Here is a 23,602-nt window from a genome sequence, read left to right as displayed (position 1 = left end):
ATGGCAACTGTTGTAGTGAGTACTTAATTATTTATTTATTCGTTGCTTGAAACTTTCAATTAGTATTTCAGTCCGAATTACTTAATTCTTTAAAATATCATTTATTGTTTTAGTTACGAAATTTTTTTGGTTAATTGTGTGATCTATACTGAACAAATTGACAAAAATAATGAAATGTAACTCTTATGAAATTTATCATTTAATTAATTGAGTTATCTCTTCACAGTTTCACCATCCATTTGACTCGGAAAGCGATGCAATTGCTTTAAAAGAAGCATTGAAATTGATAGGTTAGTAAGTTAACTGTTTTATTGTTCAACATGTTGGATTGTTGATGGTAGCATATTTTTTGTTGAAATGATAACTCCAAATAAATATGATGTCAAAATATTCCCATTGTGTTCCCCAGGGGCGTGCACAGAAATTTTGGGGCCCATCACAAATGACTTTTACGGGCCCCCCTCTATATTGTTTACCCCTATATTTCACCACTCATTTTAAAAATATTGGGTCTCCTTCAGGCTAGGGCCTGGGCTAACAGCCAACAGGTGTCCCTTCTCCCCCCTGTCCAAGCCCCTGGTGTTGCCTCATTTATTATTATTTTTTTTTTTACTTGAATACATACTTGTTGAAAAGTTTTTTTTTTTTCATTTTTAAGGGCATAGTGCATATAGGCCCCGGAGTAGGCGACCTAGAGGGTCGTCTAAGGCGGCAAATTTCGAAATTGAAACTCTTTTTTTTTTTCTGCTTCAATGCTAAAATATACATATAAATAAGTTAGAGTGTGTCAAGGGCGCCCATATGGCAAGAGGGGGCTCAAGCCCCCTTTGAAATTAGAACTTCTTTGCTTTTAGTACTTTTATCTTTGCAAAAATGTAAAAACATTTCTTCTCCAGCAATTAATGAATGAGTTATTAAAAATGTCAAACTTTAATAACTCTAATTTGTACTGAAATTGGTTTCTGTGGGGAAAATATCCTGCTAAACCATGGGGAAAATATCTAAGCCCCTCCCCCCCCTTATTTTGCATATGAGCGCCCTTGGAGTGTTTACCAGTGTTTGGATATAGTACAGAATTTAACAAGAAATTCAATCTAACTTTAGAGGTGGCAAGTTGTGTGATTTAAAAGTCTTTTGAAAATATCAATATGTTTCATTGCCATAAGATGTACTACTTTTTAATGTTAAAAAATATAATTTAAAGTGTACCAGTGCTTGTATATGCAAAACTTAATTTGGAGTTTAACTAGAAACTCACTTTAATTTTAAGCACTTTACTATTCAGTGGCGCAGCCACGGGAGGGGTTTTGGGGTTTAAACCCCTCCCAGAACACAAGCACATTCATTTCCTCCGTTCAAATCAAGGGAAAAAAGCAGATAATCTGAGCTTTTCCAAGCGGAATAGATTTCAACAAAATATCTTATTGCTTTTAATGATCGGGAAGCAGTCAAAAATTACTTTTCAATTCTTGAATATAAAAGTTGTATTTCATGATGATCAACCCACGTCCCCCCTGGTACGTATAAGATATCTAAAATGGTGTTAATAAAGCTCTACAGAGTATCATAGTCCCTCAGCACTTCCATCACTGCACAAATCCTTTTTAGGGACATCTAGAGAGAGAGGAAGCCTACCGCACCGGATTTTCTGAGGCTCTTAACCAATTCTCTTCGAAAGATCGAGACCGTTATTAGCTAGCATTTGACATTCATAAAGACATGAATTCAAATACATTCATAAAGAATGTATGTGAGGAGGAGGTTTTTTAAGTGATTTCGCGAAAAACCACACAAAAAATGAATATAAGATTAAAGCAAAACTAATAATAAATATTCTGTGCTTTTTTCCACTTTCTTCGTTTCATAGTGATATCAATACGAATTATTAATTGTTTTTTAGCAGCTACTTTGAATGAATAATTACTAACCTGTAAAAATTCTTTGATATTGAATCATTACGCATTGTAAATGAATGGGAAAGAAAGCAATAATTTTCGATTTTAAAAACCCCTTCCAGAAAAATTTTCTGGCTGCGCCACTGTTACTATTATTTTTATTTTATTTACATATTATTATTTATTATTATTGTTATTATTATTATTTAATGAGGAGGGTGGCACTTGTCAATATCGCCTATGGTGGCAGAACTACTGGAGCCAGTAATGAGTATATATATGTAATAGATCCAAATTAGATAAAATCGAAATTTCAGAGACTTTTAATATTGCAATATATTTGTGAATTTAAATTTGCATTACATTTAAATATAACTACTATATATAGCGGCATATTAATAGAAAGGGGAGGGGAGGGCAAGGAGACTGTAGACTCCCATTTGGTCAAAACTTAAAACATTAAAATGTGATCTGTGCAATGGAATGGAAAGGAAGAAGAGAAATAGTTTCGTACCGATTAAGTGAATGAAATGAGCTGTTTCCCTTTGTTCCATCCACTATGCTCCGTGTGCACTTGACTAATTGTACAAAACATTTTAAATAAAAATAAGCTTAATATTAAATAAATAAATACTGCACCAAATATTAGTAGGTCCCAATTATTATTTAAAATGTTGATAGCTATCAAGAGCTTTATCATTTTAAAATAAAGAAATTAATTTTTGGCTAACAACAAAATATTACAATATGAGTATCAGTTCTTGAAAATTGCTTGTATTATCATACACTTTAATCTTCAAAGATAACTTTTTCATGACTAGAATAGTCTACATGTGGTACTACATGGTTAAAATATTACTGGACAGGTGGCACTAAAAACAGAGTAAATATTTCACCATTTCACTTTGTCTTGCTATTTCACTTTACCCCAAATTCCTCTACAATTTGTAAGTATTAGGTTGGTTCCACAACATATAAAGAGTTGAATAAAGAAATTAAGTTATAGATTAACTAGAGGTAGGCTACGTTTAATCATTCAATCGCACACACAAAAAAAAAAAAAAAAAAAATTCTTATACAAAGTGGGTGCAATCATTTTAATTTATAGACAGGATTGCAGAAAGCCAAGGCGATAGCAAGGGTGCCCTTGTTAGTTTGATCATCAGGACTCTTCCCTTCCATAAAACTTATACTACTAATTCTGAGCTATATTTTGTGTACATCTCTAATTCTCCACAAGTGCCACACTAGTCCTAGTGGTGCAGTTTCTAGTTTTTGAAAACGCCATAAATTATGCTTTCATATACGCTGGTTCATATGAAATTTTTTTCAAACAATTGTGTAAGCAATACGGCTACTCATTTAGTGTTACCTTTTCTTGAAAACTATACAAACTGCCTTCAAAAGTAGTCTTTATGTAAATTTCGCTTTTTTTTTCTAACTTTCTTTTGATTATTATTATAAAAGTAATCCTTTAATTGCTCCATCAAAATTGTTGAACTTGTTTATTACGGATATTGCTTGTTTTTCACTAATTGATACAAAAGTGAACTGTAACATCAGTAATTAGCTTTTTGTTTTGTTGTACATAAAAAATATTTTATGTAATTTGTGCTACATACTGTATATACTCGAGTATAAGTCAGCACCCCTACTTTTAGTAGGAAAATCGGGAAAAAATTGAAAACCCTTTAATTCAAGTCTTTATATACTTACCGGGGGGGGGGGGGGGGGCTTTTTGCCGCTAATTTTGAATTGTTATTTAAATTTAGGAAAATTAAATGTTATAAAATTTATCTTAAAATATGTCCGATATTTATTCTTTTGCGCCAAAAGGGTTCACTTTTGCAATCACGATTTTTGTGGAGGGTTCAATTTCACTGTTACGATTTTTAAAAATTGTTGCTGTTATTTTGATTTTTTTGTCAATAAAATTTTATGCTGTAGCCATATTGCATTATTTTTCAAAAAATGATCATTAATTCGCGACTACTGGGAAAATTCGCGAATACGGCGATTCCCCGCACTTCTTGCGTTAGTCGACCGTTTACTGTAATTATTTATTCTTTATTTCACAATCAGACATGTAAAATCATAGCAGAATGTGTAACTATTTACTTCTTTAGCATAAGCTTAAAAGCAATAGGCTAAAATCAGGAAAATGTCTACATTTTCGAGTGTTTTTTCCTAAGAAAAAAATCGTTTGAAACATTTTGGAAATTCTGCCCCGCGTATAAGTCAAACCCCTAACTTTAAACATCATTTTTTGTAAGAAATTTCTCAACCTATACGGGAGTATATACGGTATTCAAAATATTTTTTTGAGTCAAACAAATTTATTTTTTCTAATTTTATTTATCGTTTTTGTTTTAATAGGTGAAGTAAAGTTATTCTCCAATATAATGTGCTTGTACATTTTTATCCTTTTCTAGGCAAAAATGGTGATGATACTCTTATACATATTTTGGGAAATCGTACAAATGAGCAGCGAAAACGCATTATGGAAACTTATAAGTCAATGTTTGATGAGGTATTTAGAAAAAAATCCTTACTGCAAAATTTATGAAATGTTTTCTTTTGATTTACCTTCATTATTGCTCATATTATTGTAGATTTTAACCTGTTTAAGAATATTATGCATAAAAAATGATCCCTTTAGTTCACTTTGAATATGTTGTCAACCTTTTGTCCAGATTTGAATTCTAGCTATATAGTGAAATCTTTACGTAAGAATGAAATTCTTTAAACTGTTTATTCTATGGATTTACTTTGCAGAACAATAATTTACAACATCCTAATTTCTGGTAGAAACACAGATGAAGAAAATCACCATATTCCAAAAAAAAAATGTGAAAAAAAAAATTTAATTGCTCAGAAACCCCGCACTTAAAACAATGATTCGCTCAACCACAGTATATCAGTGTTGCAAATACCTATCAAAAAGCATATTAGAAAGAAAGAATTTGCTGTGTATATACAGTAAAACCCCTCCTTTTATGTGCTCGTTTTTTAATTCCCCGATTCCAAGACAAATAACATGATTGAGCCCCTGTCCTGCGAACACCCCTCCATTGCGGACAAAAAAGTTGTCCTGTTAGTGTTCGCATCAGAAGAGTTTTACTGTACCCTCGGGTAGCTTTATCCCCCAACTTTTATATAAAATATTAAGAAAAAAACAGCTCATTAAAAATAGGCTATTTTTCATGTGAACGATTATGACAGCCACTTTGGATGCCGATATCTTTTAGAAAATTAATATTTACGCTCTGCATTTATAACCCATTAAAAGCATGTATATTGACAATGGAATTATAAAATAAGAGCTTTTGAATCATTTTTGTTCAAAATGTATGACATTCTAAATACCAGGAAAAAGTTTCTCCTCTGCATTTTTCTTGCGACTTTGCATATGTGCTACACAAAAGTTAATGAACTCAAATTCATAAAAATACTAGAACATATTGACAACCAAAAGTACTTTGAGCTCCTAAAATTTCAGGCTTCCAGTGTGATAAAATTTCTTGTAATATGAACTTAAACATGGCAGTTCGTTACGGTAGACAAAATTTCAAACTTGTTTTTTTATCCTTATTCAAAAGAACACCATCAAAGAAAAACTTGTTTTGAAAGGAAAAAATCTGTTCTTTGTATTAACGAAAAGATGCGAGGTTTACAAACTTAAGCTACAGCGCTTTGAAAATAAGCAATTTTTTTCACTTGGGACAGTGTTGATAGCCACTTTGAATGACAATATCTTTTAGAAAATAGATATTTAAGCTCTGAAACTGTAACCCTTTAAAAAACAAATATTTTTACAATGTAATCATGAAGTACAAGCTTTTGAATTATTTTTGTTCAGATTTTATGACAACCTAAAATCCAGGAAAAAATTTCCCCATCGCGCTTTTTCACGAGTTTACACGCGTGCTAGAAAAAATCTAATGAGCTCAAATTTCCAAAAATACTTGAATGTATAATTATTAAACAATTAACAGCTAATTGTACTTTAAGCCCCTAAAACTTCAGGCTTCCAGTGTGATAACATTTTCTGTAAACGTGGCAGTTTGGCGCAAAAAGCTCATGCGCCATTTTGGCTCACATTTTTTGGAGATCTAGATCCTCAGGATTTTGAACTAGGAAGCTGAAAATTTGCATAGGTTAGTTTCAAAGGCATCTCTACACTTCTATAAAATTTCATCCAAATCGTAGATGGCCGAATGGGGAACCCTTGGTCACTTGACATGGAATGACTCTTCTATATTTGCTAATAGTAAAAATAAGTGAAAAGGCAGAAAAAGGTCAAAATTTTTCATTCTTTTTCCGAACGTTATTCTAAAGTTTGATTTCATATTTCATCCCCCCCCCCCCCCCCGGGCTGAAAACAACGCAATTTGGATACCAGTCTTTATTTCATCAATTACATTTCTTTCGGATTCCAAAAATTTTCTTTGCAACCATATTTTGTGTCATATTTTTCACTTTAATTTTGTAATTACTTATAAAAAAAATCAAACTAACTTATACAGCTGGGTGACACACTACAACAGGTTATGTTTTGGGAGAGAATTATTTATCGACTACTAAAACAAATTTTGCACAGAGCCGCTAAAACTCTAAGCACACCACTGCCCAGATGAATGTTGAGTGGTTTTTTCAGCCCGTTTGCATGTGTATATGCACTTAAGAACGTATGGATGGCTGAAATATCCAATTTGACAATCCCCGAGTTAATTATCAGCAGTTCAATTTAGTTGCATATGAAAATCTCGCATAACTCAAAAACGGTATGCAGTAGAAATTTGAAATTTGGTATCTAGACTTTGAGTGGGATAGTTGTGCATCTCCTCTTTTGGGTGCATTTGATGTTCCAGAGAGGATGTTTTATACGTTTTTTGCCCTATACACATGCACCGCCCAGGAGGAAGACATGCTAATGGAAGTGTTTTGTGTGCCAAATAGTGTTTTTGTGTGAAGAGAATTGTGTAAAGTCAAGAGGGTATATAGTCAAGTATAAATAAAGTGGATTCCAGGGACAGGAATCATTTGCAGAAATAATAAACCAAAATTTGAATTAAAGATGTCAATTCCCCCCCCCCCCATTTATTTAAAGGAGGATCACAGGAGGGTGAATTTTGTAAACTCGACAGTCTTTTAGGTGCATTATTTATACATACATTTTCTCATTTGTTTTGTAGGATCTAAAAGATACACTTCTTGGTAAGTTGACAGGAAATTTTCAAAGAACAATGGAATTGCTACTTATTCCTCTTGCTGAGTATTATGCTAAACTTTTACGTAGAGCTATCTATGGCCCTGGAAAAGATGAGGATTTGTTGTTGGAAATACTGTGTACTATCACCAATATTCAAATGAGTCAAATAAAAGAAATATACCAAAGAAGTATGTCTATTTTACTAATTTTGTTTGAATAAGTTTTAATTTATGTTTTCTTTTTGAATGTTTTTGTCGATATTTTGTATTGTTTTTGATATGTTCATATATTGATTTTTTGTTTGTATACTTAGACTTTTGCCAATAATAATAGGAAACAAAATTACTTTATGCATGTTACTCTTGTAGAAAACATTCTAAAAACTTTAATGTAAAATCGGGCAACATTTTGATGGCTGATTCCCCCCCTTTTAAATTATTTTTTTTAACTCAGAAGCCCTTAAAATCAAATCAATAACCATTTTGACACCTCTAACACTCAGATGCATCCATCTCTAGCAGTCCAAACACCTTTATAAAAGAACTCCACGCGTGCAGATCTATTCTGGACACTCGTAAATTAAGTGAAGTTAAGTATACATTGAAAATTATACGTATCCAAATAGAAGTACAAAATGTTCAAAATCATTAAATGCAAATAACTTCAGATATGAATGTAATGTAAGTTCCAGTTCTCCCCTTGTAAAAGCTTCCATTTACGCCTTACAATTTTAGTTTCTTTTTTATTTATTGATTTTTTTTTTTTAATTTCTGCTGATGAATAGAAATTTATACATGTATACAAGCTTGATAGCTGATTTTTAAAGTAATAGTATATATTTATTTTCTTTTATCACATAATTTTGTACACTTTTTATTGTTTAAAATGATATTTTCTTTTTATTTTAGAATTTGGAAAAACACTTGAGGACTCAATTAAAAATGACTGTCAGACACAGTTTAAACAAATGCTTCTTCTTATATGCAAAGTATGTATGAACTTTGAGCAATACTGTTTAATTTAACCTGTTTGCATTGTTACTGTTGCATTTTTCCTATAAGAATATATTTGCCGGCAATGAGCGGGATTTGGGGGGGGGGGGTAAATCTCTTAAGAGAACCGTGGTTTTAAACTCATATTTACAAATCTGCCCATGTAGGCTAAGCCTCATGTGTCCAAGACACTTTTGTGCCAGAAGTGATTTGTCCTTAATAGATAGATGAAATTGCTGAACACTGTTGGCTGGTCCCGATTTAGATGTCAGAGGGCTCTAAGTCAAATATTTTTTTTTGGGGGCGCCTTAGAAGCAGGGGCCATATGTCAGCTTAGTTAGACGATTCAGTAGATTCTGACTGTTTCTTGTTGACTCTTGGAACTAGTGATGTGTTTGGAGTGAATGCTGTTCAAAGTCTAGAAAAATCTTTGATTCCAAAGGTTGACCAACACCAACAATAGTTATCATCCTTGATTTCTGAAGACAAAATTCTTTTGGTAAAAATACTGCAAGTCATCTTGCATGCAAAATCAATTGATTTGCCTTTATGCAATTGACCGCAACTCATTGTTTGGAAAAGTTCTTAAAAGTTATTTATTTGTTCTCTAAAAGAAGGGGGGGGGGGGCGGAGGTGGACTTTGAAAAAAATGCAGAACTCTTGAGTTTTTTTTGTTTTGTTCTCTCTCTTTTTGCCATTTTTAGTATCAAGTTTTTATTCCCCCCCCCCCCCTGTTTTCAATTATCAGTTTACTAGTTTTCAGTTTTCCTTTCTTCTATTTTCTTTATCTTTCTTGCATCTCTAGCAGGAATTCATATTTCTGCTTTCAAAGCATTTTTTGTGAAAAAAAACCATTTTAAAAAAACCCATTAATTAGCCCACTTTTGGGGTTTTTTAAAATTTTTCAGAGAAGTTTTTAAAAAAATGAATTAATTTAAATATTTTCACAATTTAAACTTCTTTTTTATTTGTTCACCACAGACAATGGACATAAAAAATGAATTTTGAACTTTAATAATATTTCTTAACTCTTAACGGCATTAAATACTTCAAAGATTTTAAATAAATATATTTAACTTTTTTCTTTAACTGGTCAATAAATAACTCAAATTATCTTGACTAAGTCCTGTCACGTCTGATTTTTTCAATATTTGTAGATTGTACAGAGGAAACTACTCTAGCTAAAAGGCTTTCATGTAAATTATTTTCTGCAAACCAACACGTCACAAATCTCGAATAAACAAGTTATATTTTTTAGAATTTAACAGGTTTTACAAATGGTCGGACAAAAAACAGAATAGGATGTACAGAATTTTCATTATCTTACGAAAAAGTTTAATATTTCTTACTCTGTACACAGAAATAGAAAAACAGGCAACATAAAATTCAAAGAAATGTCTTGATTAAGCTGGAATTCAGTAAAAAGGGATTTAAACTACTTGAGGTTCTACAGTAGTTTTGCATAACAAAATGAAATGTAATATAGTAAAATGCAAAAAAAAAAGACTTAGTAATTAAAAACGAACAAAAGATTTTATCACTCAGGAAGTAACTTTGTCTTAACTGTTGGTAATCAAGAAAACTAAAAAATCTGAAACTTCACCATTCTTGGGTTTCATCATCTTTTATACTTTTCTTTAGAAAATGCTGAATTTTCCAGCTTTTTTTTACCTCAAAACAATTTTTGTGCTTTGTACATATACTTACGCTACAATATGCTACAAGTACACCACATTTTCCCTTAAAAAAAAGACAAAAAAAACCACATTTCTTTTAAAAACTCAACTGTAGTTGGATTTTTTTGGGTTTTATTTAAAAAAAACCCTGGGTCCATGGGCTTTAAAAAAAAAAAAAACCATGTTTTTGCCAATGCCAACCCTAGCAGATGTCATCTCATTGAAGCCAAGATTACCAACAAAATTGTAGCTAAAATGAATTTAGCATACCAGCAAAAGTTCGCAAGCAATCGTAGGTTTTCAATGAATATCTCAAGACTATGAAAGTGCAATTTTAATGAATTTTGTTTTTTCAAAATGCAACTTAACAAAATTAGTATGTTTTAAAAAAATGACCTTTTCTTAAAATTTCATCAATATATTTGATAAAGATTGGTTGTGAGTTTGATGTTTAAAAACTGTATTTTAGAACATATTTACACAGTATTAGTTTTTTGTAAACTTTTAAGCTTGTGTAGTTGAAAACAAAAAACATTTTTTACTGCATATTGGCTATTTATCAAAAATCCTCAAGTGCTGTTATAGTTTTGTATGTAAGTTAGTAATCTTCCTATACTGCATTTTGAAATTGTTTTCATGTATATTAATTACTGTAGTATTTATATTTGTTTCTTGCATACTTTCATACATATAGGGATGTGCCAAACTGCGCCAATCGCCGATCCTGCACCAAACTGCTCCAAAATCGGACAAACAACTGCGCTAAAATCGGACAAACTTGCGCCAAAAGTGCATGTTTGAATTTAATGTTGCAGTTACTTCGGTGTAATTGGCAATTTTTGAAAAAAAATATCATTAAGTTTGCATTTGAAACTTGTTTTTTTTGCGATTTTTTTGACTAGGTCCCGATTTTTTGCGCTTTTTCAAAATCCGATTGCATCTGCTTTTGAAAAACTCGATCGTTTTAATTTTTTATGTGATTATGTTCCTTTCACTTGAAAAATTTTGTGTTGATCATTATTTTCAACCTTTCTTATCTTTTGTTTTCAGAATATGAGGACTTGTAAGTTCGTCTTCTTGTCACACCCACTCGAAAATATCAATCCAGTTGCATCCAAATTGGTTTAAGCGAAAGCCATCTGTAAAAATTAATATTGTTCACCAGTTTTTAGTCTTGGGTTTCTTTCTGTTTTAGGACAGAAATTTGGTCTTTAATTTTGGTTGGCAATACTTAAGATAGCAAAAATTCGAAATTCTAATGCTCTGGTAATGAATATGGAAACATTTCAAGTTTCTCCAGATTCAGGCACTTTCTCTTAGTTTGTCTTAAAATTTTTATTTATCTATATATTTTCTCACATTTTTCATATTTTTTTCAAGTATATTTTAAAATTCCTTTTCTTATGACATCATTTCTGAAAATAATTTTTTTAATCGTAATTTCATTATTAATTCTGTGATTAAATATCAAACAGCTAAAAATAAAAAGTATTAATGTTGCCTTTGCTTGATCTTCAGATTTGTTAAGCAAGTAGTTTAGTATATAAACATATATGCCAAAATAATAATAATAATAATAGTAATAAGGTCAAACATAAATAAATAACTTACACATACCAAAAGAAAGAAAAATATTAATTAATATCTCTTTAAACTCACGTGTAACTTGTTGGAATAAAGTTTGTTTTTGAGTTACATGTGTATGTATATATATATATATATGTCTTATGTCGTTTACATGTATATATGAAACATAAAAGCAAACAGATTTTAAAAATAGGTATTAAAGCACTATAACTTAAATGTGCACTAAAGCAGTGATGTATAAGTCATAGATGCTTCTGTGTATGAAAAATATCAGGGCTCAAAAATTATATTGTCCGACGTGCTCGGGACATGTAAAAATTCGGATCAGTAATAAATCTTTTACCCTTACATGCCCAGCTGAGCATGCAATTATTATAATTTTTTAATTAAGTATTGGTAATTTTAATGAAGACTTATTATGTACTATTTATTTCAACTTCTTTTTATATGTTATATTGAAATAATTCTTGATTCAGATGTAAAGCTTTTAAATTAGTTTTTTTTTGTCTGATTAATGCTATATGACAAATTCAAATATTTTTGTAATAATACAATAAAAAAACTGAGCATGTAAAAATTTTCTTCAAGTATGTATTTTTAGACAAACATGCTTCGGCGGGGCATGTCATATTTTAAAGATTTTTCCAGCCTTGAAATATACATAGTTGCTCCAAATTGATGCAAAATTTAAATTTTGCTGCTGCAAGCTGCTCCAAATTAGCTATTTTACTGCTCCAGGCTGCTCCAAATCTGCTGTTTTACTACTCCAAGCTCACCATTTTTCTGCTCCCAAGATTGCTCCAAAAGCGAGTTTTGGTCGGCACATCCCTGTACATATTAATTTCAAACTTACAGTATCATATGTGCATATAGAAAATTAAATAATGTGATAGGTTTGACTTTTATTATTAGATGTTCATTTTAATTGATGCATTTTCATAAATGTTGTATTTAATCCTTTAATTTAAATAATAATTATTATTATTATTATAATTATTTTAGGGTGAACGAAATGAAGGTGTTGTTTCATTAGACAAAGTTAGGAATGATGCTGAGGTACAGTATGCTTTCTAAGTTATATACTAACCAAAATATATCCTACAATTCTGTCTAAATCAGGTTTCTAGGTTCCTTACGAGTAAAATTCATTTTCCTATTTATACTCTGAATGAATTTAGTTATATATGATTTCACTGCACAAAAATGCTGTACCAGAATCTTTATTTCTGATTTTGTAAGTGTCAGTGATTTGGGTTTGGCAAGTTGCAGAGGGTCTCAGTCTCCTTCAAGTGGTTGCAGAAGAAAAAAGTTAGATGCATCAGTAAAAATAAAATAATAAACTCCTGAACTCACTTAGGAGTCAATATAATTTTTGATATCCTAATATAAGGATGTTTCTTACTCCATAGCCCTGCACAGAAAAAAGAAATAAAATTTTTGGTACTGTATTAATGTAATAGTTGAATTCAAAGTACATATATAAAGAGAAAGAAGTATGCATTATATCTATAAACTTCACTCCTAAATGAGGTGTTTTACTTTATCATTTTGCTGTGAAATAGTAACCTGAAATGTTTTGTTATATGATAGCAGAAAATTTTAAAATGTCATTCTAGAAATACTGGAATAGGGAAGTTGTAAGCTATTAAATGTTCATATTTTGACTATTGGATATCCCCGTTAATTGACCCTCAAAACTAAAAAATTCACCATCGCCGAATTTTAAAACACCGTGGTTGATTTTTTAATGAATTTTTAAAAATCCACGGGCAAAAGTGCGCTCTTCTGAAACGTCACAAGCGTACGTCACAGGGCGCGAACGGGCAGCCTTCCGCCGAAGATCCCTTGTTTTCGCTAGGGACATTTTGAGCGCGCTGATATTTTTAATTTTTAGAAATTCAATAATCCTTTTGAACACACTATGGAGACCGGATTCATTAAAGCACAATCTAAATAATCTTCCTCATGTAACATCAATGATGATATTCGAATACAGTAGAACCTCTCAATAAGGGACACTAAGGGGACCAGATATTTTGTCCCTTAAATAGAGGTGTCCCTTATTCGGAGGGGGGTGAATAGATGCATGCTGTGAACTAAGTAGTAAAATATCACAATAAACATTAAATATTAACACTTAAGATTAAATACAGAAAATGTTTCATATATGCTAAATAAAAGACACAATTATTCAAATTTCTAAGTTTATTTTATTTTATTAATTAAACTTTAATCAAACATTTTGTAATAGCAAAGTTTTGTAGCATGCAGAAATACTTTTGAAGTAATTCATTACATGTACTTGCCTTATGTTACATAATTTACAATGTAATATTATGTAAATTACAATTAATGTTCAAAGTTTAGGTTATATGTACCAAGCTAATTAGTTGCTGTGCACCCTCCGTCATCTCTGAACCTACTTGAATAAACTGTTGAGAGGGCAAATCATGCCTGTTAATTTCAGCAAGTTTTTTTACAATACATTACTTGTTTCCTTCAAATATGTTTATGTCAAACTTACCTCAATTAATTTCTACAGGAAACGTGAATCTTGAATTTCAGTAAATTCACTATTTCTAAAGTGTTTATATTTTATTTTTGGCTTTGTGACTGTCCCTTAAACAGAGTGTCCCTTAATTAGAGGTAAATGCATGGAAGTCTCCATTCAAAGGGACTGGGACCAGAAAAAAATGTCCTTTAAATAGAGGTGTCCCTTATTTGGAGGTGTCCCTTAATGGAGGTTCTACTGTATTTCCGAGAGGATGAGAGGTTTAATGTTCCAGAAACGCCAGGAGATAAGCCTTTTACGTTTTGTCTTTGAAGTCGAATGCGTGACCTTTTGCTTCTCCCCTATCGGAAGAGCGCATGACATCACTTCCTATGCCATTTGACGTCACAAGTGCTTAAACTTTAAAAATTAATTTAAAAAAATCTACTTATCGTATCGCAAAAATTTTTTCACCTATGATGTTCATACATGTCACTCTATCACATAAAACTAAAATTGAAAAAATCGAAAACTTACCTATTTTGCATCTCCAGGTCAGTAGACCACCACGTTTTTATTGACAACTGTACAGCCTGTCTGAGTTTAATTATGTCGAAGTTGAACTCTACAAAAGGGGAGTTCATGCCACCCAATACATCTTTAAATATTATGTAATACAATTAAAAAGAAACCACATAAAAAAATTATAGCCATTACATTTTTGACATTGATTTCAGCGTTTATATGTTTAAATTATTTGATTCAGGCTTTATTTGAAGCTGGTGAAGCTAATTGGGCAACAGAGGATGCTGCATACAACACACTCTTTGCAACCGAAAGTTACGAACACCTACGATTTGTGTTTCAAGAGTATGAAGATATTACTGGACGTACATTATCTGAGGCTATTGAGTCTGAAACATCTGGGCATTTAAAAAGAGCACTTCTTACTATAGGTTGGTAGCTTTTTTTTTTCTCCTAAAATCTTCCTCCATAATTATAATATACAGTGAAACCTGTGTAAGTTGACCACTCGCGGTGCAGTACTTTGGTGGTCAACTTATGAAAGGCGGTAATGATTTTTTTATTTTTTGTCATTTCTTGCACAATATATTCATTTTTTGAGTAATTCACCCTTATTCTTTCTATTCAACTAACTTTCATTGTTTAACATTATTGAAAGTGAAACCATAATTAAAAATACTAATCAAATAATTTTGTTGTTTTTTCTTTGTTTTTAACTACATTAGACACTGTGGTTTTAGAAATTCCATATGTGCCGGCTAATTTTCTCTAACTTTCTCCATTTTCAATTAATTTTAATATAATATTGCATCTTTATATTAATCTCAAGTTCAACTAACTTTCTTTTTCAAGCCTTTTTTGTACAACTTATGGCACAAAAAGCAATAAGCGCGACTCTCCCCGTTCATAAAGGCAAAATTACAATGTCGTCTCTCTTAATCCCTTGCACCAGAAACATGTAACTTTAATCATTAGCAGGCACAGGTCTGCGTATCCGCAGTGCGAGGGGCCCGCGTCCTTAAAGGGGCTAACGGCCCTAGAAATTGAAAAAAAAAAATTGAAAAAACCTAGCTTATTCACTTTACAAATAGACACTGCTGGCCACTAGGGAGGGGCCCTACATATTTTGTTGCCAAGTTGGCCCAAAATATATAGATCCGGGCCTGCTCTTTTTGGCACAATTCCTGTGTTGCCACAACATATTGCAACTGAAAGAAAAGACTTTGAACTTTTCTACTGACACCTATTTTCATTGAACAGAGTACAAAAAGCTATCTCAAATAGAACAACAAATGAAAAACAAGTTTGGAGAATAAAGAGCAGCATAAGCTTTATGCTGCTGTTTAGTTAGTAAAATGCTAGTCTGTTATCAAAGCATTAAAAACATTTTTGGAAAGCTATCAAAAAAATAATAATAATAGTAATAAATAAATAAAATAAATAATAATAATAACAATGATTAATAAATTTTTAATAAAATAAAATAATTTGCTGAAGAAAGTTTTAAAAAATAAACCAAGTGGTCAACTTACAAAGGGCTTTTTACAATACTCCAAACCAAATTTGGCGTACCTTAGTGGTCAAGATAGAGAGGTGGTCAAGTTACGGAGGTTTTCCTTCATTATATGAGATAGGACTAATTCCGTTCCTGACAAAAGCGGTCAACATGGACAGGTAGTCAACTTACAAGGGTGGTCAACTTTACAGGTTTTACTGTACATTATATATACTTGTTGCTTATCACTATTATCTTGGACTAGCATATTTATTCAAATTTGTATGCACAGTTAGAAATTAAAATTAAATTTAACTGCTTATTCAGCTGGAAAATTCAGAAAAAAGCTTATGAAGGACCTTTTTTTTATGAAAAGTTAACCGCAAAATCTGAGAATACAAATACAAAGGTGACAACCAGCAGTAGGCTCTGGGCCAAGCTGAACTCAAATTAATCGTTAATTGATTTTTCACACAATTATTTGATTTTTCACAAAAAAATAGACTTTGAAAAATTCTGGACTGACCCCTGATCTGCTCTCTGGTGTCTTCTCCTCAGAGTTTAAAAAAAAAAAAGTCTCTTAGTAGAATAAACAAATACTTTACACAATGTCTGGCTTTGCCAGTTCCCAACAGTGTTACTCTAACTTGGTTGCTTGGCGATTAACAACGGATTTTGAAGATTGTTTTGCATTTTAATGTTATTTAATGGTCTCTTTACTTAACAGACTTTCATGAATTGTTTTAAATGCTAGTTTAACCTTGACAGTTTCTTGTGGCCTGTTGTTTATTTGGTGGAATTTTTATATATTAATGTAACAGAATTAATTATTTCAGAAAGGGCGTAAGTCCAATGGATTATCGTAGGACTTATGCCCTTTCTGAAATAATCGATTCAACTGTTAGAATGGCCTTGGTGCCAATATTTTTGTTAACTCGCCAATACAAAGTTACCGTTACTTTGCTCCACTTTCCCAATGTTGCCCAAAATCATAACCAAAGTCTCCTCCAATTTATTAGCATTTTGATAGTTGAGATTATGGCTCAGCACCCACATTTCTACCTATAATCGTTTTGTTTTGACTACATCAGCAAAAGATTAAAACATATTTTTTTACTGCTGTTCATTTCATGTGCCCAGAAAAGCATACAACAAAATGTGGAAACATTGAGCATTTTGCAGCAATTAAGCTCTTGAATATTGTCAGTAGGCAAGTCATATGATTTCTTTATTGCATTTGGCCCAAAAAAAAAGTCTTATTTTTACCTTAAGTTAAGTTTTCTGTTAACATCTATTTCTATTATCAGTACTTCTTTTAGATCTTTTTTTGGACTGAATGGACGTTTTAGTCGCATATAGCTAGCATTTTTCCTACCATTCTTAATTATATTTTGCTGCTCCATTGAAAAGTTATTAAATGATGCAAATACATGTTCTATGAATCAAATGAAAGGTTTCGGAATCGGAAATTTTCAACGGCCGTTTGTTATGTTTAACTGTTTGCTTAAGTCTTATTTTTAATTTAAGCTCTAATCGTGTGCCACATATGTTAGGGAAATTCATATATAGGTTGTACAGTGCAGTGGAATTTGAACTCATTCAGAAACATTGATCGTATTGGAGTTATTAGACATTAAAAAGAAATTTTTTAATAGCATTGTTTCAGAGTTCAAGCAACAATTAGCAGAAATATCAGTCATAGAATCAAATTCTTTTCAAAATATGCAATATTTTTTCATTGCACATTAGTTTTTCAGTTAGCTTTTCAATTGCTTGTTAATGTCATATTTTAAATTTTAAGATACACTATTTAATATAGTATTTAAGATAAGTGTAATGGTTAATACTAGATGAAACTGGCTTTATGATTATTTATATTCACAAGAAAGGCAAGTTAATGTAATGTATGTACATATAATAGTTTTTGTTGTAGAATAACACAACTAATTTATGTAAAGAAAATAAAACATAGTGATACGTATTTTTTTGACTACTTTTTAGTTCGTTGCGTAGAAAATACTCCTGCTTATTTTGCCCGAAAACTTCATCGTGTATTGAAGGTATGTTTCAAGGTTTGCTTCTAGTCTTTTTTTTTTTCTTTAATCCTACTTTTTATGCTAAACTTGAAAGTTTCTTTGTATAACGAAATGAAATTGGTGTTTAAGTAGATGCAATGAATTCTGTAGGAATTACGACACAAAACAATAAGCTCTGGGTTGACTTTAATCTATCAATCCTCCTCTTATAAATTGATGCCCCCCCCCCAATCAGTCTATACCAATTTCTTCTATCACACTTCACTTTTTTTCCGAAAATCACTTCTTTTTTTTTTTTTTTTTTTTTAATTTTAATCGTTGTTTTTTTTTTTTTTCAGTAGTAGTTTCGATTTTTCTTTTCGGTTGGTTGGGATCTAAAAGCAGTAGAACTAAGATGATGTCAAAACTGTCGAAATCTTGAAGAAATTAATTGAGGACATCATGTTTCTGGAAATGGCATTCCTTTGCTCCTTCCCTAACTACAGCACTGGTTGAAACCATAGACGGCTCGTACGGGGGGGGGGGGGGGTACTAGCCCCCTCACATTCAAAAATAAAAGGGTCTTAGAGTTAAAAATTAATAATTGTTTGAGAAATGTTTTTTTACATGGTGGGTTGATTTTTTCCACCAAAGTAACAGCCAAAAATTTCAAATAAATGAAGTTTTCTAATCTTATTTCATAAAAAATGGAACTTTCAATTGGAAGGGAAAGTCTGTTATGGCCTATGGCCGTCTGTCGCAAGTTTTGAGGATATATTCTGCATTTTTTGTAGGTCATAGAATAATAAATGTTAAAGCCTTTAATGAAACCAGATTTAACCAAAAAAAAAAAGTTTCAGAGGCCACGCCCCTAACCTCACACATCTTTTTTTCACTCCCCACTTTTTTGGTGCACCAACCACCTATTGGTTGCAACAAAACTAATGGATATGTTATTGTTAGTAAATTTAGTTGTAGGGGGGGGGGGCTAAGGAGTTCAGCCTTTTTAGTACTTCTTAAATGAAGGTTTCATTTAAGAAGTTCAGACTAGTGCAGTTTGTTTAAAACTTGTGATACTACCAAGTTATGTGGATTCTGTATCCACATAACTTGGATCCATTTAAGTGATTATAAATTCAAAACAATGAGGGAAGGGACATATTAGTAAACAATTATGGCAATAAGAATTAATTATTGGGACTGAGAATTCAATATCACCTTGCAGAGATGTTTTTGGTACCCAATGGAAATCATGGGAAAGAACAAAATGCCCAGAAAAAATCTTGGTACATATATTTGGTGGTCGTAATTTAAATTAGAGGAAATTAAAGCACTCACCAAGTTCCATAGATGATGGAAGTTGCTGGTATGTAAAAGCATATTTAAAAAAAATAAATAAATAAATAAAACAACATATAGTATAAACCTGGTATTTAGTGAGAAAGGGGGAAAATGGTTTTAACAGACACGCAAAAAGTACCAAAAATAAAGCCTTACAAAAATAAGTGCTTTTAAGGTACAGTCTGTTTGTAAATGATGTTTTTAAAACAGTTTTATTTTTTCAGGGTTCAACTAAAGATCCCAAAACACTTATGCGGATTGTTGTTAGCAGATGTGAAATTGATATGGTCTTCATTAAAGCAGAGTATCAGAAAAAATTTAAAGATAATTTAGCAGATATTATTAAAGTAAGATTTCAGTTTGCTTATGATTCATTGAATAGTTTAGTTTTAATGTAGGTAATGAAACACAAATCGTCGCCTCAGAGCAACAGTTGGATATCTTAGTGTTATTCCTAGGATTAGATGTCTTAGTGTTGCTCTGAGGCACCGAAATGTATTTCTTGTTAATGTTTTTTTTGCAATGTAGAAACATTTATTTTATTATTTTTTTCCCTCCCTTAGGGAAATGATCCTGATAATTTTGAAAAACTTCTTGTAACCTTGGTTACTTTGGAGAAAGAGACGTAATTTGGTGTTTTAATTGTGCAGTTGTGGAAGCAGGAAAATGTTAAAACTTTTTGTTCTTAGAAATTAAGTTTAACCTTTTATTCTAGTCTTGTAACTTAATTAACTTGTATAAATGTTTATTGAAGTGTAAATGTAACCTTAGTTAGTTTTTAAATTCCTCTTAAATGTTTTAATATTTAGCATTTCAAGTTGAGTTTTTTAAATCAGGAAAAATATATTGTTTAGTGAATCATTTTAGTATAATGGCTTAAATTTAGTACTGCGATCAAAGTATAGTTTCAGAACATCTCCACAACTTCTTTTGCCAGAAAATGTTAAATTATCATTTAAAGCAGGGGTTCTCAAACTTTTTCAACTCGCGGCACTCTTTGAAGAATTGGCTCTTTCTCTCGCCCCCCCAGTCCATCTCTGTTATATAAGATAAGTGCACCAAATAAGAACATCCTGAAGTTCATAACCTAGTATCTCACTCATTTATGATAAAATTGGCTCCAGCTTTTGCATAGTCATCAGATGACTCATAAAAACTAAGAAAAAAATTAAGTAAGTTAAAATTTAAGTTTTTCAGCAGTTTTAACAAAGAAAATGGTTTAGCCTTCTTTGGGACATAAATTAGGCTTCAAGCACAATAAATAACTTTTTTCATACATGTAACCTACAGTAATCCATGTTGAAACGAAACTTACTGTAAAACAAGGCAGGTAGTTTTGACATTTTGCTTCTGTAATAACTTTTGTTACCTAGTTTCTGTTTGTTTCTATTGCCTGTTAATTAGAAACTGCTTGTTGATAGCAATTGATCTTCAGTAATTGTTCATCATTTTTACAATGCTACGTCAATAACGGGATGACCTTATTAGTGGAAAATACTTTATTTTGCGCACCCACCTTAAATATATATTAATACTATGAACAATTCGCGGTACCCCTCTTCTCTTCCTATGGCACTCCATTGTTTTGAGGCACCCAATTTGAGAACCCCTGGTTTAAAGCATTGTGTCCTAATGTTCATAAAATCATACCATTGCAGTAACTAAAATTGTTTTCGTTATATGGAGGGTGCGTTTCCTTTTTTTTTCCAGTGTAGTTTTATTTATTCCAGAATATTTGAGGAGTTTACTTTCAAAACGGATTATATGCACTTTTGCGGAAAAAAACTTCTTTTTTTTTTCATTTTCAGAATCTTTAGTTTAAACCCTATCAACTCATGAATTTCTTTCTTCTCAAAGTGGTTTATATCTACTGCTAAAAAATTCGTAAACATTGGTTTTACCACCTGAACAGTGTATATCCATCGCCAGGTCTTTTACAACAAAATGGAACTTAGCCCTTATTGGCCGGTATCCACTCATTCACTTTCATATCAAAAGGGCACATATTCAAATTTGAATTTGCCACTTCTAATTCAAAAGTAATTCACACAAAAAATAGTAGATCCAGGCACTGGTTGAGCTTTCCAATCAAGCATGATACCCACCCATATTAAGAGATCGCAGCACCTTACACGTTTTGCAAGTCTGTTGTCAGGTAGGCCAGCGCGACCTCAAATTGTGATAACTAAATTAATATTAAATAATTGATATTACTCTTAAATTGTGATTAATAAATGATTAAATTGTGTTAAATTGAAAAATTGTGATAAATTACGATCTATTAATACCTATACAACGTTGTTATTTGAATCGGCTTGGGTGACTTCATTGTTCATATTTTAATTTTTTTTTTGAAATGTTCAATGAACAGAATAAAGTAAGTAGGAAGGAATAAAGTAGAGTAAAAAAAAAGTATTTTAAAAAATGTTGAACATTTTGTTTCAATTTTAAAATTTATTTCTGAAGAAAATGCATGTTTTTTTGCAAAAGTGATGATATGCACCGTTTTATACCAAAAAGAAATGTATCCAAAATGAAATTAGCAATTTAAGTTTGATAAAATTGTGGAAAAATTCCTAGACTTATGCCAATAGTCACATGTTATTCTACCAAAACATTGTGAAAATTTTGGAATTCTAACAGTTAGTGTTTGTGCGTAAAACTTTTTTTTTTTTTTTGTTCTGCCAAAAAAATATAAAACTGGATATGATTTGTTTTGAATGTAAAGTCCTCATTTAGTGTTGAATATCATTTGTTGCATTGTTTATTTCATATGAAATGATAATTTTATTTCAATATTGATTTTAAAATTTTAAGATTTTATTTTGTTTAATTATTAGTTTTATTTTTACATATACTGTACTATTCCCAAAATATGCATTAAGAGCATCTGAATGTTCAGCATATAAATACTCATTACCATTAATGCAGTGCTTTCTTACTAACTAAAATGCAATATATTCATGCTTAAGTAATACTGAGTCTTCCAGTAAATTGGCAAACACTAATTACTAAACTTGTTAAGCTGATTGCATTGCTTTTAAAAAAAATTAACTGCAATTAGAGGTAAATTTTTCCCTACATACAAGTACATTTACTGTCGTGGTTAATCTTTCCTTCTCTACGTCCTATTTTAGGTCAAAGAATTGCAGATAAATACCTAGTTTTTAACTTAAAATACATGTTTTTATATTTTAGGAAAGCTTAAAGCTCATACCTGAGGCCAACATGCATATTTTACAGGCTGAAAATGCTAGCTTGCATCTAGTTGCCTATTCTCAGTTTCCCTAATTTTGAGATTTTGGAACATAAGTAAAATATACAATTACAATTAATGTATGAGGCAAATAGTGCCATTATGTAGTTAAATAATGGCTTTGATTTTAATATATTTTTTTTAAAGTTATAACAGTATATGCAACTTGATTTTATTTTTAAAAAATGAAATGGGGCACTTACATTATCATTCAGTGATTTTTTAACTCAAATACTTACAGCTAAGTTTGTAATGCAAAATTAGTGTGTTATAAAAATGTATTAAATTAATCTATAGTGTCCACCACTTTTATGCTGTATCTGCTCTAAAGCTTATTAATGGCAAATTAAACATTTTGCTCTTTTTAAAAGTACAGTCAAACCCTGTTAACACGGACTTGCTTAACTCGAATTTCCGCTTAGCAAGAAATAAATGCCATTCCCCGTCAGATAAAGCTACAAATTAGTGTTAAATTAATCGCTTAATATGAAGAAGATTTAGACGAAATCCCGCATAAGACTAAGAAAATTTTAAGGTCTTGAAGAAAAAAAAGGAAAAGAAAATCCCCATACTTTTACATGAAATTACTTTCGAAAGTTGAAAGATCTGCACTTGAATACAAGCGCATGGATGGCAGAGAGAAAATTCCTCTCCTTGTGTAGGAAAATCGGGGAAATCACGTTGTTCAAGAAAGTACGAACTTTAGCTGTAGACTATGCTTACAGTAAAAAAGCTTGGATGGACAGTGAAATCTTCAACAGGTGGCTGACAAACCTAGATGCAAAATTTCATCGTGAAAAAAAAAGTCTAATTTTGGACACTTGTTCTGCTCATGTAGAGGTTTAAGGTCAAAGAGCGTTAAAGTGTTTTTTACCCGTCAACACTGCAGCGAAAATCCAGTCTTGAGATCAAGGAAAAATCAGATCATTGAAAATGCATTGTCATAGAGAACTGGTTAGAATAACTATTGCTTCTGTTTCGAATTACTTGTTTCTTACTTAAATTATAAACATAAATGCTAAATGCTTATGTGAACACTTTTGTACGAAGTACTTGGTTCCTATATTTTCTGAGATACAAAAATAAAAAAAAATTGTCTGCTCACACAAAATACGGT

At 31.3% G+C, this 23,602-nt stretch overlaps 1 protein-coding gene across 1 annotated transcript; it reads left to right on the top strand.

Annotated features, from left to right (window-relative positions):
• On the top strand, positions 1-19,858 carry LOC129216287 (annexin A13-like). The gene is made up of 10 exons (XM_054850497.1): positions 1-15; positions 227-290; positions 4,328-4,425; positions 7,091-7,295; positions 8,016-8,095; positions 12,365-12,418; positions 14,620-14,809; positions 17,875-17,933; positions 19,454-19,576; positions 19,793-19,858. The coding sequence occupies exons 1-10, from the start codon at positions 1-3 to the stop codon at positions 19,856-19,858; spliced, it is 954 nt and encodes a 317-aa protein (XP_054706472.1).
• The last annotated feature ends 3,744 nt before the right edge of the window (positions 19,859-23,602 follow it).

Source organism: Uloborus diversus, chromosome 2 (genome assembly GCF_026930045.1).
Source record: "Uloborus diversus isolate 005 chromosome 2, Udiv.v.3.1, whole genome shotgun sequence".
Lineage (NCBI taxonomy): Eukaryota > Metazoa > Arthropoda > Arachnida > Araneae > Uloboridae > Uloborus > Uloborus diversus.
Note: the sequence above shows the minus strand (reverse complement) of the source record. Positions and strands in the feature narration are given on the sequence as shown.